A 19,066-nucleotide genomic window follows, 5' to 3' on the forward strand; every position below is an offset into this window, starting at 1 on the left:
CAAAGTGGCAATAAACACAGCTGAGGTGTTCAGTTGAAAATGTTTCTGTACTTAGTATTGACTAGAAGGTTATAATCATCTCAATCCTGTTGGTATTAAATCTTCAATAAAACAACTTTTCCAGTCGGAAAGTTTGCATTTACTGAGAAAATAAAATGCTTCGTATTTCGATGTAAGAAATTTTTTTAATTTCTCCAGCAATATATTCTCTTCCAGTTGTTAATGTTACTGAGGAAGCAACATATGTAAATATTAAGTCAACCATGTTATGAGGATGAATCAGAACCCTAAAGTGCTTACAAACGCATTGAACTTTTCATGGCATGCATTTTTTAAAAAAAGAATTTGATTGATTTATTGTTGTCACTTGTACCGCAATGCAGTGAAAAGTGTTGTTTTGTATGCTGTAGTGGCAGATCATGCCATGCAAAGTGCATCAGGGTAACAGAACAGAGTGCAGAATACAGTGTTACAGCCATGGAGAAGGTGCAGAGAGAGGGGGGGATCAGAATTAACATTTGAGAGGACCTTTCAAAAGTCTGTTAACAGCAGGGAAGAAGCTGTTCTTGAATCTGTTTGTATGAGTATTGAAACATATTTATCTTCTGCCTGACAGAAGAGGATGGAAGAGAGTATAACCGGGGTGGAAGGAGTCTTTGATGATGTTGCTTTCTTGAAGCTGCGGGAAATATAGATGAAGCCAATGGTTGTAGGCTGGTTTGCATGATGGACTGGGCTGGGGATTAAAGTTCAATGGCTTTTGGGAGAGGAATGCAGGAATGTCACACCTGAAGTGCCAAAGGAACTCCAAACTATACCCTTTGAAGAACTGTGAAATAATTCCAAGTCAGGGTGGTGAGTGGCTTAGAGGGGAACTTGCAGTGTGAAGAGAGGTAAATCCAAATGAACTGGGCAGTGATCTCCTGTGGCTACAGGAATAATGAAGGGTTAACTATCTCCCCGCCCCTCCACCACTCCATGCTTAACATGAAGGTGTTAACCTGCAGTTCCCAAAGGATCTCTTTGTCAACTATAGTCAGACTATGGGCACCCACTTCTCATGCTATATAAATGGTTGTTATTGGCCTGTGATTGGCGTAACACAAAATGTTGCAACCTCATATCGTTGTGTAATGATTTCTAAATGTGGCGATGAAAATATAACCTGCATTGAAACAAATTGATCTATATTGTGTCCTACCCAACATAAAATTGAACTGTTGTCTATTGCGCTTCTTTTAAAAGTAAGAACATAAGAACGAAGAGCAGGAGTAGGCCATTCAGCCCCTCATGCCTGTGCTGCCATCGACATAATCACAACTTATCTCATCTCAGCTTCAACTCCACTTTTCTGCTTGTTCTCCGTAACCTTTCAATCCATTGCTAACTAAAAATCTCCTCTTCAAATTTTCTCAGTGTTCCAGCACCCACCATGCTCTGGGGGCAATGAATTCCACAGATTCACAGTCCTTTGAGAGGAGTGATTGCTCCTTATCTCGTTTTAAATCTGCTGCCCCCTTATACTAAAACTATGACCTCTTGTTGTAGATCGACCCACATAAGGAGACACCCTCTCTATATCTGTATACCTCAGTTAGATTTCCTCTCTTTTTAACGTCTAAAGAGTTTAGGCCTGAACTGCTCACTCTTTCTTTGTAAAACACACCCCTCCCCTCTGGAAACAGCCCAGTGAATCCTCGGAACTGGCTCCAGAATAAATTAGAAAATGCAGTAAGGTAACAGTAATGAGCTGGATAACAAGTGACAATGTTATGGTAACAGATGCAATGTGAATCATTTGACAAGGTACCAGGAATTTGACACATTTATTTGCATTGAAAATAATATTTACATTTTTGCTTTAACCTACATTGGAAAAGTGATCTGTAAAATGGGAGAGGGGAGAGTGCAACGGGATCTGGGTGTCCTTGTGCACCAGTCGCTGAAGGTAAGCATGCAGGTGCAGCAGGCGGTAAAGAAGGCAAATGGTATGTTGGCCTTTAGTGCGAGATGTTTCAAGTACAGGAGCGGGGATGTGTTGTTGCAGTTAGACAGGGCCTTGGTGAGGCCACACCTAGAATACTGTGTGCAGGTTTGGTCTCCTTTTCTGAGGAAGATTCGAGGGAGTGCAGCGAAGGTTTCCCCAGCTGATTCCAGGGATGACGGGACTGACATAGGAGGAGAGATTGACTGGGTTAGGATTGTTTTCACTGGAGTTCAGACAAATGAGTGAGGATCTCATAGAGTCTTATAAAATTGAAACAGGTCCAGACAGGGTAGATGCAGGGAGGATCTTCCCAGTGGTAGGAGTGTCCAGAACCAGGGGGGACCTTCTGAGGATTCAGAATGGACCATTCAGGACGGAGATGAGGAGACATTTCTTCACCCAAAGAGTGATGAGTCTGTGGAATTCATTACCACAGGAAGTGGTTGATGCCAAAACATTGACATTGAATGTATTCAAGAGGAGGCTAAATATAGACTTGGGGTGAATGGGATCAAAGGTTATGGGGAGAAAGCAAGATTAGGCTGTTGAGTTGGATGACCAGCCATGATCGTGATGAATGGCGGAGCAGGCTCGAAGGGCCGAATGGCCTCGTCCCGCTCCTATCTTCTAGGTTTCTATGTATCTTTCCATGGGGAATAGTAATGATCAGATTGCCGTAAAGTTAATTATACAGACAATGAAGCATTTATGAACTGCATAGAATTTCAGTTGATGGAAAACATATTAAAGTTTGTCTTTTTTGCATTAAGTTTTAATGGAACCGAATGAATAGAATTTTCTAAGGAATAGCTTTCATAATGTAGGCTAAACCAAAAAAGGTGAACATGATATTCAATGCATATGATTGCCTAAAGGTCACAAGGAACACTGAGCTTACAAATATGCCTCACCGCCACTGTGTTGGTGTATCTTCAAAGGGTTTTCCCTTTTAAGGGGCTGCCTAGCTGTAAACGGTGGTCCAGCAAACTTGAGTGGCTTAGCTGGCGAACCCCAGACAGCGAGTGGCCAGACCCCCTGAGTGATATCTGTGCAGCTCCCCGATCCTCTGCACTGTATGCAGACCGTGACCCAATCCCCAGATGGAAAAGGCACAGACTGTAACAGAACCTGTTAGTGCCCAAAGCTCCTGGACTGATATCGGGGGCAGCCTCTGTGCTGGCACTGACAGGAGCCTCCCTGGAAATGCCAAAACCACCTCCCTGAGACTTGGCGGAAGCGTTGCCCTTGGCTGGCATGCGGTGCAGCTGTGAGATTGGTGCAGCACGTCCATCCTCTGGGTGATCGTGGCTGGCTGCCCAATGTTGGAAGGTGCTGGCTCTGTCTCTGCACTGAACAACAAGATGAGACAGAAGTACGATGAGCCTGTCAGCTCGAGATGGGGTGGGGGAGCTCAGACAGTACAGAGGCAGGGATATTGCGAGCATCCGGTCAGGCACTAAGTAAGTGAACACTGAGAAAGCAAGTGAGCAGTGCTGAGACACTCCCTGGGCAAGCCTGGCAGGCTGTCCCCCGTGAGCAACCAGCATTTCACCGTGGGTTACCAGCACATGTGAGACATTGAAGAGCAGCAGCATTACGCAAGTGCATCCTTAGAGTCACCCTACAATATGGAAACAGGCCATTCAGCCCATCGAGTCCACACCAATCTTCTGAAGAACTTCCCACCCAGACCTACCCGTCCTACCCTATTGATCTAACCCAACATTTCCCATGGCTGAAGCACCCAAACTACACATCCCCGATCCAGGTGCCATGACTTGGCATGGAGGGGCTGCAATGTGTCAGATGCCAGCATCCTTGGATGGGAAGTGCACATGCCCATTGCCATGTTCCCTGTGATGTTGGTATTGGGTGTCCAAGGAGAAGCCCATGATGAGCTGGAGTTGAGCTTCTATCCATTCCAATGATAGGAAGCTACATGTCACTGAAGTGAGATTTGCAGCTAGTGGGGACAATAGCAAGTGATAATCCCTGTTATTATATCTCTCATTGCTCCCTGCTAAGAATCTCACCTCAACGCTGAAACTCTGTTGGAAAACTCAACCAATTGCTTCCAACTTTGGAAAGGGATTTGCCTGACTTCTCCCAGGCATCTCCCCACTCCCTGCCTCATATATACAGCAGACAATAAATTAAATCTCACGGACATAAATTGCTGTGTAGGAAGTTGACAAGCAGGAAGATTAGTGAAATATCTCCTCTAATGCTTTCTTACAAAACAGAAGCAAAAAAAATCACTCAATGGCACATGAAAAATGCTATTAACACCATGACTTATTTACATTGGGAGCAAGGTTAAAAATGTGATTCCTGAAAGACGCTCTGCCTCTGAATGAAGATGAGGAGGCTGCGATGGCTCCTCTTGTCTTGACTTGCATGCCCGATTGATCAGATTTATTTTTAAGGGTGTGTGCATGTCGATTCAATGAGTGTTTAAGTGTTGGTAACCGATGTAACCGATGCACTGACACACTTCTTTCATTTTTAAAATGAAACAAGATTAGCCTTATTTTACTTAACACGGTCTCACAATTAGAATGAGAAACACTTCAAAGGCCGACACACCCACACACTTGAAATTCATACACAAACTTGAAATTCACACACTCGAAATTGACACACACAATTGAAATTCCACATGCGCTTGAAATTCTCACACACTCGAAATTCACACACACACACTTCTGTGGCCTTTTGTTTTCAACACTGAGTTGGTAAAAATGATTCCTCTCAGTTCAGCTCTTCTTGAAGAGACAGTAGCTGCTGGGTTCATTTTTTTACTTTCTGAGCTAAGCAGATAATCAAAACCACAAATGGTTTTCAATACTTTAAATGAAAAGTTGCATCCATCCTAAATGAAAGCAGGTTATCATGTGCAGTAGTAAATGTTAATCTTATAAAATAAGCAATGTGACAATATTTCCTTTGCTCAAGTAATAGCCAATCTTTGCGAGTAGATGAGAAAATGAGCGAGTTCGTTTAAAACTTTTCATTTAGTTTTTTTGCAAGCTGTAAAGTTTTCTTTACAATCCGTGAGGGTTTGGTGAGGTGGGAGAAGTTTTAAACATAGAAACATCAAAAATAGATGCAGGAGAAGGCCATTCAGCCCTTTGAGCTTGCTCCACCTTTCAATATGATCATGGCTGACCATGAAATTTCAGTCTCCCATGCCCACAGCATCTCCTACCCCTTGATCCATTTAGCTGCAAGGATTACATCCAGCTCCAGCTTGAATATATCTAACAAACTGGCCGCAACAGTGTTTGGGAGTGATGAAAGTCTTAAAAATTAGACTGCCCACTCCAACCTACCTACTAGTTAAAATAACTGAGGCAGGAGGCTGGGTCAGAAACAGCCAGGACCCAAGGATGTAGCTGCCACTTTGAATCTTTAATGACGCTCCAAGACACATTATCTATCGGATTTAAACTACTGTTGATTTATTGAGCTTCCCAACTCTCCTGAGATCACTCCCCACCAACAACCTCCATTCCAGCCATCCTTCCTCATTCGTCCCAATCCCCCCTGCCTCTCAACTCAACCATACTCTCATCAAGTTCCGTCATCTCTGTATCAGGCTTCAATCTGTACACACAGGTTCCCAATCTGCGCTGGGCCTCATATTCAACTCCAGCTTTCTGGGATGGGCTAGCCTCCTGGGACATCATCTCTTCATCGAACACTCGACACCACTTTCTCTCCAGGTCCATATCCCTTCTCCCAACTCCTGAATCAACTCCCTTCTTGAGATCACCCCCCTCCCCCATCAAAACCTACACCATCTCCACATCACCCCATCACCCCACCAAAGTCATAGTCATACAGTCACACAGCATAGAAACAGACCTTTCTGTTCAATCAGTCCATGTTGAACATAATCTCAAATTAAGCTAGTCCAATCTGCTGCTCCTGTCCACCCTCTGTATAAAATATGTGCCCCTCAAATCTTTTTTAAAATCTTTCTCCTTTCATCTTTGAAATGTGCCCCTTAGTCTTGAAATCCCCCATCCTATGGAAAAAAACCTCCCATTAACCCTATGTATATCCCTCATGATTTTATAAACTTCTATAAGGTCGCCTCCCAACCTCCCAGGGTCCAGTGGAAAAAGTCCCAGTCTATCCAGCCTTTCTTTATAACTCAAACCCTCTGAAACCGACAATATCCTGGGAAATGTCCACACAAACTACTTCAATGATGCACTTCACAATAAATAACTTCAAATCAAACAGAAGAAAAACAAGGAACTGCTGATGCTGGAAATCAGAAACAAAAACAGAAATCGCTGGAAACATTCAACCAGTCTTGCAGCATCTGTGGAGAGAAACGAGTCAAGAGTGTGGTGCTGGAAAAGCACAGCAGGTCAGGCAGCATCCAAGAAGCAGGAGAATCGACGTTCCAGGCATAAGCCCTTCATCAGGAATGAGGCTTGTGGGCCAGGGGGCCTGAGAGATAAATGGGAGGGGGATGGGGCTGATTTGAAGGTGGGGATGAAGGTGATAGGTCAGAGAGGAGGGTGGAGTGTATAGTTAGGAAGGAAGATGAACAGGTCAAGAGGGTGGTGATGAGTTGGAGGCTTAGGACTTGGATAAGGTGGGGGGAGGGGAAATGAGAAAACTGGTGAAATCTACATTGATCCCGTGTGGTTGCAGTGTCCCGAGACGGAAGATGAGGCGTTCTTCCTCCAGGCATGAGGTGGTTAGGGTTTGGTGGTGGAGGAGGGCCAGGACCTGCATGTCCTTGATGGAGTGGGAGGTGGAGTTAGCCACAGGATGGTGGGGTTGGTTGGTGCGGGTGTCCCAGGGATATTCTCTGAAATGATCCACAAGTTAGTGTCTTGTCTCCCAAATGTAGAGGAGACCACATTGAGGTTACAGTAGATGATCTGTGTGGAAGTACTGGTAAATTTCTGTTAAATGTGGAAGGAAAGCAGAATTAACTTTTTGGATCCAGAGACCCTGCTTCAGAACACAGCAGTCTGAATTGTTATGTAATGGATTCATTTAGCAAGTTATCTGTGCCAGCAATATTTTATAAGCCTTGTGAGAATGAATAATCATGTTGCCTTTGTTTTTGGCTTAGTACCTGACGGGAGAATGACCAGTGTCCTTAAAACATCCACATTAGCTGAGATGATGAATGGAAACTGAGTGTGGGATTGAACTGACAAATGTCTGCCCCCACCCAAGACCTGGGAGCATTACCACCCATGCTCACTGACAGATACACTCACTGTGCTGCCATAGTGCTAACTAACTATGTTAGCTTTTGTTCCATTCTTCAGTTATCAAGTTCCAACTTGAAATGAATTGCAACATAAGAATCTTGATGGATTTCTGCATCCCTAATTAATTAATTTATTAGTCTTGTGTGGTAAGCCTGGCAAGTTAGCTTCAGAATTTTTGTAAATGCTGACATGGTTCCCACTTTGTGACGATAGTGAAGCAACCGCGATTCTGAAAAATCTATTCCCAAATCAACACCTGACATTTTAGGGATGGTCAGGAGAGTGCGGGGGTATCAGTGTTGAATTATACGTTGCAAATCCACGGATCAAGGAAACAGTTATGCAAACAGAGTGGGGTTCCCTTTGCTGTCCATTGGGTTTGTTAAATGGAGACACCAATTTGCATGAAAGGCAGCCAAAATAAATTAGAACGGGTGGTCTGATTGGAAACCATAGAATCCCTACATGCAGAAGCAGGCCATTCAGCCCATCAGATCCACACTGACCCTCCAAAGAGCATCCAACCCAGACCCATCCCTTTATCTATCCCTGTAACCCTGCCTTTCCCATGGCTAACCCACCTAGCCTGCACACTATGGGGCAACTTAGCATGGTCAATCCAGCCTAACCTGCACACCTTTGTGGGAGGAAACCAGAGAACATGCAAACTCCACACAGGCAGTTACCCGAGGCTGGAATTGAACCTAGGTCCCTGATGCTGTGAGGTTACAGTGCTAACCCCTGAGCCACTGTGCCAGGAGTGTGTGAAGGGAGGGATATGCTGTAAGGAGTGAGGGCTGTAGATCTGATTTCCTTACAGTTGTAACTGTGGCGATTGTAATGAGGTCAGCCAGGTGGATCTCATTGAGTATGAGTTCCCTAATCGGGGCTGTTAATCTGATCCAATCAGGGAGCCCTGGCTGACAGATATAAACAGGAGTTTCAGGGGTTCTGTCACTCTAGGAGCTGGCTCTGTGCTAGCTGGGTCAGTGTCATGTACTATGTATGTGTAAATAAAGGGTGACTTGGTGATGGCATACCAGCCTCTATGGAGTTAGTTCAGTAACAAATCCCAAATTAGACAGCACATTCTTCCAAGCTGGATTTATGGAGCTGGAAGAGTTTCTAAATCTGCACTCCTGATTCAGGAGCAAACATTTGGATCAACATCTAATCACTGATAACTCTATAACTGTATAAAAGCACAGAAACCTCCATGTTTATAGGTGTTACTCTATGTAAGGAATGTTCCTTCAGAAAACCGTTATTGAATAATATTGGCTCATTCTGAATAGTCAGGAATTATTCAAAAAGTACTCATCCTTGGGAGCTTGAGCAGATGGTGGAACTTAATTGAAATGAGACAAATATATAAAATTGTGCTTTATTTGTCCTGAGGAAAGGTCACCAGACCTGAAGCATTAACTCTGATTTCTCTCCACAGATGCTGACAGACCTGCTGAGCTTTTCCGGCAATTTCTTTTTTTGTTTCTGATTTATAGCATCCGCAGTTCTTTGGTTTTTATAAGATGGTTGTATTGGCTATAGGTGAATGCCAAGTTTATGCTTAGCTTTCATTTCAACATATAATGAGTTTCATCTGATTGCTAATCTAGGTATCACATTCAATTCATAATTGCTTTCAGGATCCTGTCTACTATTATTTAGTTCCAGCTTTCGTTAAAACTGGCAGGATTGTGCACACAAAGCTGTAATGTTGTAGATGACTCATCAAAAAAAACACTTCACCTTGTAAATAATGATGTTGCTGTTTTTATACTGTTACAGTTGCTATAACATGCAACAATCTCACAATCATTTCATTTTCTATTGACAATACCCACATGTTATAAAGGAATATGATTATCTTGTCATTGTTTCCAAGTCACCTCTTTGTGTTGAGAATCTCTGAGCATGAATAGCTCAATCAGAGTTTCTATAAACCTCCTGCAGCACTGACAAATGGGACTGACATAACCTGCCGGGAATTTAATACAAAACAGTCCATTCTGATCGGACCTCAGAAGAGAACAGTGCCTTCTTAAAGCAGAAGATAGACTTCCACTATTTTGTCCTTAATAACAGACGATTCTGCAATATCACTGAGGGTGGAATTGAATGCTGCCTTTTATGAAGGAATGGGGCAGGGAATCCATTGCCTTCCTGACAAAGTCAAGGGAGGGAATGTCTCCCAGGTTATTGAGAGCCACTTAAGGGTCTCAGCCTGCACTGGCAGCAGCAAGAGAGCCCACACCACACGGGCAGGCCTCCGGATTCAGCCTGATGCCTCGGTTGGCAACCCAGTACCCCATGAACAACCCCACTGGCAGCATGGCTATAACTGCAGGGAGGTCACTCCCCCTCTCTCAGCCTTGGGTACTGTTGCTGGTCACCTATAAACCCAGTTGTGAGCATTGCCAACACTTGACCACAGCTGATATGGGAAAAGCAGTGGTGGTTGGCCCATTCCTTGAGGCTATAGGGGAGATGTTGTTTTGCAGCTTCACTATGACTGTTGCTGAATTTTCCTTGTCTGCTGAATACGTTTTGGTTTGAGACCAGGATTTTGTATTTCTTTAAATTTCCCAACTCTTACCCGTTTTAAGCAGCTCATTTATCAATTTCCCTGGTTCTCCATGCCTCGCATGAATTTGCTCCTCCAATGTTTGCTTGTTTCCTCATATGATACTGTACAAAACAGAACTGCTTCAGTGACTATGCAGGAACAAAAAGATATTCTTTATGAATAAAGTATATTTTTGGAATTTAAAAAAATCAACAGTTTCCCAGAAATGTCAGGGAACTGAGGATCCCTTTTAAATCTTTCCCCAATCACCCTAAACCTATACCCTCTAGTTCTAGACTCCCCCACCGCAGGGAAAAGCCCTTGTCTATCTATCTTATCCATGCCCCTCATGTTTTTGTAAACCTCTATGAGGTCACCACCCCCCCACCCCAGTCTCTGAGGCTCCAGGGAAAATAGCCCCAGATTAGGCAGCTTCTCCCTATAGCTCAAACCCTCCAACCCTGGCAACATCCTTGTAAATCTTTTCAGCACCCTCTCATAATTAACAACATCTCTTTTCTAAAGCAGGGAGACCAGAACTAGTTTCAGTAACGGTGAGCACCAAGTTATTATGGATTTTAGTTGCTTTTGTTTTTCAAAGTCTTGCTCACCAATGTCTTTTAAGAAAGAAAAGGCGCCATCCTTACCTGGTCTGACCTACATGTGACTCCAGACCCACAGCAATGTGGTTGACACTTCCCTTCAAGGGCAAAAAGGGGTGGGCACAAAATGGTGACTTTCCAGCGGCAACCACATCCCTTGGAAATAAAAGTTATCCTTTTTGGATTTCGGACTGTGGAGTGCTTAGGTCCAACTGTCTGGGCTCAACGCCTGTTTAGCTGTGAACATGGCCTGAGAATGTTGGCTACCTTTGGCGAGACATTCAAATGCCTGCCATGCCTGTTCTTATCTGCCAGTCCTGAAATGCATGATTGTTCCAACTCTCTAGCTGCCAAATCTTACCATGTCTGAAGGCGGAATCTGTGGAATGTGTGCCTGAAAAATGTGGTCATTTTGTCACTCCCAATTCCTTCCAGCAAATGGTTTCCCACATTGTGGAATGTGGATCTCCAGGCAACTGGTTTATTTCATCTAAATAGCTGTCTCCCCTTGTGCCAAGAGGTTCTGCTGAGTGAGTCTTCACTCTGCCTCTGGAAGCTTACTTCACTCACCACATTTATAGGGATCAGATTCAACTCTCAAACCCAGTCCCTTATCTGTAAGGGTGAGAGTTACCTTCACTGAGCCAGAAAGAGCTGGCGTTCTCCCCAAGTGTCAAGGACAGTGTTAGCCTTCAGTGCTCCTCATTCACCTTTCCCTCCCATTGGACTCTCCTTAGACCCCTTTCTAGGTCAACAGGCATCTAAGGGAAGCCTGCTGATTCCCTGGTGATGTCTGTACAGTATCCTCTTCCTACACCCATTCTGCAGGGAAGTGGATCGACTGTATAAGGAGAGTTATAAGGAGAGGCTGGATGCACTGGGAGTTCTTTCAGCCCAGTGCAGGAGGTTGAAGTTTGTCAAAGTTTATAGAGGTCCTACAGACCTTACAGAGGTTTATTAAATCATGAGTGATATACATTAGGCAGGTGTCTTTTCCCTAGGGTGGAGGATTTCAAGACTGGGGGGCATATTTTTCAGGTGAGAGGAGAAAGACGTTTAAAAAAAAAGACATGTGGGGCTTCTTTTTACACAGAGAGTAGGTTTGTGTGGGGGATGAACTTCCAGAGGAAGTGCTGGATGTGGGTACAGTCACAAAGTTCAAAAGCACTTAGATAAGTACATGAATAACATGTGGGGTGGCACGGAGGCTCAAGGGTTAGCATTGCTGCCTCACAGCGCCAGGGACCCAGGTTCGATTCCAGCCTCGGGCGACTGAGTGTGTGGAGTTTGCACATTCTCCCTGTGTCTGCATGGGTTTCCTCCGAGTGCTCCGGTTTCTTCCCACAGTCCAAAGATGCGCAGGTCAGGTGAATTAGCCATGCTAAATTGCCCTAGTGTTAGGTGTAGGGGAATGGGTCTGGGTGGGTTACTCTCTGAAGGGTCAGTGTGGACTGTTTGGGCCGAAGAGCCTGTTCCCACACTGTAGGGAATCTAATCTAATCAAAAAACAAAGATTTGGATGAATATGGGCGGCACGGTGACCCAGTGGTTAGCACTGCTGCCTCACAGCACGAGAGTCCCAGGCTCGATTCCAACCTCGGGTGACTTTCTGTGTGACGTTTGCATGTTCTCTCTGTGTCTGTGTGGGTTTACTCCGGTTTCCTCCTGCAGGTCAGGTGAATTGGCCATGCTAAATTGCCCATAGTGTTAGGTGCATTAGTTAGAGTGAAATGGGTCTCGGTGGCTGTTTCCACACTGTAGGGAATCTAATCTAATCTAATATGAACTAGGCACTGGCAGGTGGGACTAGTTTAGTTTGAAATTATGATGGGCATCGACTGGTGGACAGAATGGTCTGTTCCATGCTGTCTGATTTTATGACTCCATAATTGTATGTAAATGGGGCCCTGAAATTAAAATATCCCAGAATTGCAGGTGATGTGAATATGTCTTTTGATGTTTCTGAGGGTGACCGTAGGCGTCAAGGCAGAATGACGAAACTTAAATCATCAAAATTATTCAAGGGCATGAGGCATCCGCACAGAATTTTTCAAGAACTCCATTGTGAGATTGGTAATTGATTGCAAAGCCACAACAATCTTTACAATTATAGTTGCAGTCTATTTTTATTGAAAATGTCAAATTAATAACTACGTTGGGAGAATCCACCAGGAGCCACAGAGGGACTTATCATCAAGATGAGAAGGTATGGACCCAAAAACCTTCCATCAGATTGACGGATTGATTAAAATAACACTTGCATTTCTCTTTCAGAAACTCTGACCCAGTCTTCAGCGTGCAAGCGATGGCAAATTTCGGAAGTGAGGGGCAGGACCATGAAATGCTGTTACCCCCTTCCTGCTCTCCAACAATGCCCAACATCCAAGAGGAGGGACACAAACCACAGGAGCATCCCGCTGTATCCCAGGGCAAAGGCATTGTTATCCATTTAACTTCTCCAGCAAGGTGTGGAGACTGGGAGAGTTCAGAAGGCAAGGGACTGAGCTGCTCAATGGCTAGGGAGGACATTGGAATAACCACGGCAGAGGGGAATGAAGGGACAGCAGAAGAAAGTGTTCGCAATGGTGAGGAACACGTGAATGTGCCGGCTTCATCCCTCCCGTCTTCTCCTTTGATTCCCGGCTTATTAGGCGAATTCCTTTTTCCAACTGTAACCTCCCCTCTGGCATCCTCAGTGAACTCCTGTGGCTCTTCTGAAGCGATGCCTTTGATCAGCCTGGTCAAATCCCTGTCCACGGAAATCGAGTCCAAGGACACGTCTTCTCTGAGGCCGAAGCCTTTGCTGAACCTGGTCAAGTCCATCTCCACCGAAATTTCACGGCACGAGCCAGAGGTCACACAGTCAAAGTCGGACTCGAAGCTGAACCTGTATCTCTGGCGGCAGTTAACCCAGCCCAAGGGGAGAAATGGAGATTCCAAGACCGCTCCACCATCACCACTGCTTTCACCCACCGAGAGCAAGATCAGTTTCTTCAAGGTGCCCGAAGTTGAAGCCAAGCTTGAAGACACCAAAAGAAAGTTCTCCGAGGCTCTCCAGGAGCCATTGAACATGCTAAGCAAGATAATTGGAGATGAAAGTAGTGGTAGCCCCAAATCTAAAGCATCGCAGTCGAACACCAGTGGCACAGGCTCCTTCTGTACCCCTAATGCTGAAGACTGCAGCAATGATCCCTGTAGCAAGAATAAAAGGCCTGGCTTTGATAAGTTCAGAATAGAGATGCTTAAATCCGAAAAGCGAGAGGCCGGTAGGCCACCTCATGCCGAGGTGTCTTCCCCAGGAAGACATGCGAAAGGAAAACAGAGGAAACAATGTCTGCCCTTTCCACAGGGTTATGGGGACACCAGTAGCCCGAGGTACGAGATCTGTTCAGATGGAGATGTGCTACAGGTCGTAGAAGCGGAGCCCAGTGAGGACAGTGTGTGGTGTGGACATGATGCTACATGCCCCTACTCCAGTCGGGCCTTGACCCCACTCCAACCTTCTCGAAAAGTGCCAAGTAAAACTCTGATGTGTTTTGTCACCCTGGCCTACAGCTACTTTGTATTACCACTGCCATCGTTCCTGTCTGGCCTCTGCATCGGACTTGCCTGTGGATTTATGATGGGCCTACTCATCATTTCACTGCAGACACCAAGGCTTCCACAACCCAACCGTGTAATCCTGCTGGGTAACGAACCTCCGCAGTCGGAGAACATAGTTAGGGAACCCAAGGATTCCGAGACTGTCAAGGTAAAGGGCTGCAATTCTTTTCCTGGAGTTGGCTTTAATATTTTACACACAGTCTTTGAGTCAAAATCTAGGAATTCCCTTCCTAACACTGAAACATAGAAACGTAGAAAATAGGTGCAGGAATAGACCATTCGCCCCTTCGAGCTTGCACCACCATTCATGGCTGCTCATGCGATTTCAGCGTCTCATCTCCCCTTTCTCTCTTTGTCCCTTCAGCTGCAAGGGCCATGTCCAGCTCCCTCTTGAATCTATCTAACGAACTGGCCCCAACAGCTTCCTGTGGGAGAGAATTCCACAGGTTCACAACTCTCCATGCGAAGACATTCTTCCTCATCTCAGTCCTGAATGGCTTCCCCTTATTCTTAAACGGTGACCCCTAGTTCTGGACTTCCCAACATCCAGAACATTCTTGCTGCATCTAGTCTGTCCAGTCCCATCAGGATTTAATACATTTCTATGGGATCCTAGCCATCCCCTTCATTCTAAATTCCAGCGAGTACAAACCCAGTTGATCCAGTCTTCCTTCATATGTGAGACACCATTTCGACTGCAGCAGTTCAAAAAGATTTTCCACCACCATCTTCTCAAGGGTAATTAGGGATGGGCAATAAATGCTGGGTGAGCCAGTGACACCCAAATCACATCAACGACCACATTTTAAAAATCCTCAAATTAGGTTTTACAAAATTAACGTTCTTCCTCTTTGTGAAAAACACTTTAATTATTAAGCATGACAATTCAATTATAATATCATGAGCATTACTTTCGTTATGTGGCAGGAAAGAGAGAATCTTTGAAGCATCTCTTCCCCTATCGATATACTGCTAAAGAATTAAATAACACAGTTGGCTGGAAGGTGTTGCGAAGGAATACCAATTCGATTCCTGTGCCAGCTGACATAATTCCTTGCCTTTTCCCATAGTGCTATCATGGCTTGGACCACTATTTGCAGCCTTCAGATCATCAGAGTTACATTTAGAGAAATGTGCTGTAATGAAACCAGAAAGCAACAGAACCTGCCAGGCTAATACCAAAGGAAAGAGATGGTTTGCTATAACATTTTGTTGTGTATGATTTTACATAAGAAAAAACCCACATTCTTTAAATTCCATTTATTTTTGTATGCCCAAAATAAATTAGATTAGATTACCTATGGTATGGAAACAGACCCTTCGACCCAACAAAGTCCACACACCGACCCTCCAAAAAGTAACCCACCCAGACCCATTCCCCTACCCTACATTTACCCCTGAGTAATGTACGTAACACTATGGGCAATTTAGCATGTCCAGTTCGCCTAACCTGCTCACCTTTGGACTGTGGGAAGAAACCTGAGCACCTGGAGGAAACCCACACAGACATGAGGAGAATGTGCAAACTCCACGCAGACAGTCACCTGAGGCAGGAATCGAACCCAAGCCCCGGGCGCTGGGAGGCAGCAATGCTAACCACTGAGCCACAGTGCCGCCCTAACCCATTGGTTGATGCACTCAAGCTACGGAGAGGTTCTCAGGATTAAACAACCATGAGATGCAATACTTGATAATCATTAAAAACCAACCCTTTCCTAACCACCATTGGTCTTGAGGAAGGGCCACTGAACCCGAAACGTTAACCCTGCTTTCTCTGCACAGATGCTGCTGAGCTTTTCCAGCAATTTCTGTTTTTGTTTCTGATTTTCAATGTCCGCGCTTCTTTCGGCTTTTACTTAACAATCATTGGCTGCTTCATTGTTACAGTAAGCTTGGGCTTTTTTTTTGCCTCCCTCTTACAGTGGTCGACCCGAAGGTAAGTGGATTACTGTGGTCCAACTATTACAGAACAACCTCAATTATCTGAACATCAATTATCTGAATTTCGGATTATCTGAACAAGATCTCAAGGTCCTTTAAAAACAGCATTAGGTAGCTCAGCATTCAGTTAACCGGCATTATGGCTTGCATTGCCGGATAACCGGGGTATGTTCAGATAACCAGCACTCATAAATTACCGCTTGCTTACGATCAGATTAATTATCCGAACAAAATACACCCCGCCCGTCTCAACTAGATAATCGAGGTTGTTCTGTATAGCCAGGTGAACTCTCTTCAGTGAGTGAGATTATCGGATGCATCAGCACATGCTCTTGCCCTGACCCACGTTAGTGACAAAAGTGCTTCCTCTGTTGCCTCTTTAATCTGGATTGGGGTGGGGTCTGGGGAGAACGTGGATGTTGAAAATGGTGGAAGAGAGTTCCGCAGGGTGGGGGGTGGGATTGCACAGTTCCCAAAATCATTCCTTCTGAGTTCAATCCAGTCATTTGACTTTTGAACAAAGCATGGGGTTGCATCATCAAGATATCAGAGAACAGCTGGTCAGAATACTGTGGGTGCTGCTCTCACTGTACAACCTAAAGAAAAGCAGCTGGAGAGTAGAAAATAGGATCATGCTGCAAAAGGGACTAGTGGATTAAGCATGGAAGAAAGTCATTCAGCCCACAGTGTTAGATCTTTGCTTGGGAAATCAGACTGAGCCTGCCTTCTCCCCATGGTCTTATACATTCCTGCAATTTAACTATTTATTCAATTTCCCTGAAATGGTTTCTGCCTTAAAATTACTGCAGCGGACCACTCTCTGTTAGCGGTGCAAGTAGCCTTCGATGATCATGTTGGATCTTCAGTGATAGGCAGACAGGGAGTAGCACACAACTTTGTACAGGGGAGCAGGTTAGAGTGTATCCAGTTGGCCAGTGCCTGGGACGTGAACCACAGAATCCCTACAATGTGGAAACAGGCCCTTCGGCCCTATCAAGTCCACACCGACTCTCTGAAGAATAACCTACCCAGACCCACTCTCCTATGACTCTACATTTACCTCAGACTAATGCACCTAATATGCACATTTCTGAACAGTATGGGCAATGTAGAATTGCCAATTCACCTAACCTGCACATCTTTAGACTGTGGGAGGAAACTGGAGCAGACATAGTGCGAATGTGCAAACTGCACACAGACAGCTGCTCGAGGCTGGAATTGAACCCAGGTCCCTGACACTGTGAGGCAGCAGTGCTAACCACTGAGCCACCGTGCCGCCTAAAGGCCAACATCGTCATTATGGGTCTGAAGGATCCCTCCTGCACTCCTCCTGGGTTCAAAAACGGAAGTCGAAAAGTCTAAACTTACCTCGGAAGCTTCTTCAGTTTCCCAATTCTTTTCACCTGCCGGGATAAAAGCTGAATGAAAATCAGTATTTTGAGACACTATCCAGCACCACCCCGCTTCGCCCCCCTCCTACTCCACACACCCCCCCCCTCCCCACCACGGAGTTGTGCATGAGGACCTGGGCTTTGGGAAAGCACATATGTTGTCTCCTTGGAAGCCTCACTACGGAAATGGCAAAATCCAAGCGATTCTCCTCTGGTTAGTAACATAGGTCATCGTAACTGCACAGCCACCCGTCAGATGGAAACCTGCAGTCCTCCTGCTCTTATTGATATTTTTCAGGCACAACCTCTAGTTGACAAATGTTGAAAATTGTATACTTATTGTCACGTGTCTAAAGTATCATGTTGTGAACTCTCGTTGTTTCTAGTTCACCATCTCAATTGTTAATAGAGTCATAGAGATGTACAGCACGGAAACAGACCCTTGGGTCCAACCCATTATTGCCGACTAGATATCTCGACCCGATCTAGTCTCACCTGCCAGCATCCGGCCCATATCCCTCCAAACCCTTCCTATTCAAACACCCATCCAAGTGCCTCTTAAATGTTGCAATTGTACCAGCCTCCACCACTTCCCCTGGCAGCTCATTCCATACATGCACCACCCTCTGTGTGAAAACGTTGCCCCTTAGGTCTCATTTATATCTTTCCCCTCTCACCCTAAACCTATGCCCTCTAGTTCTGGACTCCCCGACCCCAGGGAAAAGACTTTGTCTATTTACCCTAACCATGCCCCTCATGATTTTTAAACCTCTATAAGGTCACCCCTCAGCCTCCAACATTCCAGGAAAAACAGTCCCAGCCAATTCAGCCTCTCCCTATAGCTCAAATCCTCCAACCCTGGCAACATCCTTGTAAATCTTTTCTGAACCCTTTCAAGTTTCACAACATCTTTCTGATAGGAAGGAGACTAGAATTGCATGCAATATTCCAACAGTGGCCTCACCAATGTCCTGTACAGATGCAACATGACCTCCCAACTCCTGTACTCAATACTCTGACCAATAAAGGAAAGCATACCAAACGCCTTCCTCATTATCCTATCTAACTGCGACTCCACTTTCAAGGAGCTATGAACCTGCACTCCAAGGTCTCTTTGTTCAGCAACACTCCCCAGGACCTTACCATTAAGTGTGTAAGTCCTGCTAAGATTTGCTTTCCCAAAATGCAGCATTGTTCTGCTGGGGAGAATATAATCTTTCATGCTTCAGGTCAGTTAAGCGATTATTAAGATAGGAGTGCATCTGATCAGTGAGTTTATCCACATAATTGCACACAGTTGTTGTTTATAGAAATATGAAAAACTTTGCCTTGAAGTTTATTTCTAAGTATGCTTTTGGTTTCCACAACTCACATAACACAAAACTAGATTGTCAACGTTTACGCCATCAGGTACGTTTGGTAGTGATGTGATACTCCAGGTTTGAAGTCATTGCAAGGCACTGACAGGTACTAGATTCCATATCCGCCACAGATTCACCTGCACTTCCACACACATCATCTATTGCATCCTCTGCACCCGATGTGGCCTCCTCTATATTGGGGAGACAGGCCGCCTACTTGCGGAGCGTTTCAGAGAACATCTCTGGGACACCCGGACCAACCAACCCAACCACCCTGTGGCTCAACACTTCAACTCCCCCTCCCACTCCACCAAGGATATGCAGGTCTTTGGACTCCTCCATCGCCAGACCACAACAACACGACCGTTG

The 19,066-nt window shown here is 45.0% G+C and overlaps 1 protein-coding gene across 4 annotated transcripts in view; it reads left to right on the top strand.

Moving 5' to 3' along the window:
• tex2l (testis expressed 2, like) overlaps positions 1-19,066 on the top strand; it is a 106,976-nt gene that overhangs the window by 22,360 nt on the left and 65,550 nt on the right. For all 4 annotated transcript variants that reach the window (XM_043711315.1, XM_043711318.1, XM_043711316.1 and 1 more), the window contains exon 2: positions 12,676-14,152. In XM_043711315.1, coding sequence (XP_043567250.1) covers positions 12,707-14,152 — 1,446 coding nt within the window. In that variant the 5' untranslated portion in view covers positions 12,676-12,706. The remainder of the gene's footprint in view (positions 1-12,675; positions 14,153-19,066) is intronic.

The sequence above is a fragment of the Chiloscyllium plagiosum genome, chromosome 21 (assembly GCF_004010195.1).
Source record: "Chiloscyllium plagiosum isolate BGI_BamShark_2017 chromosome 21, ASM401019v2, whole genome shotgun sequence".
Lineage (NCBI taxonomy): Eukaryota > Metazoa > Chordata > Chondrichthyes > Orectolobiformes > Hemiscylliidae > Chiloscyllium > Chiloscyllium plagiosum.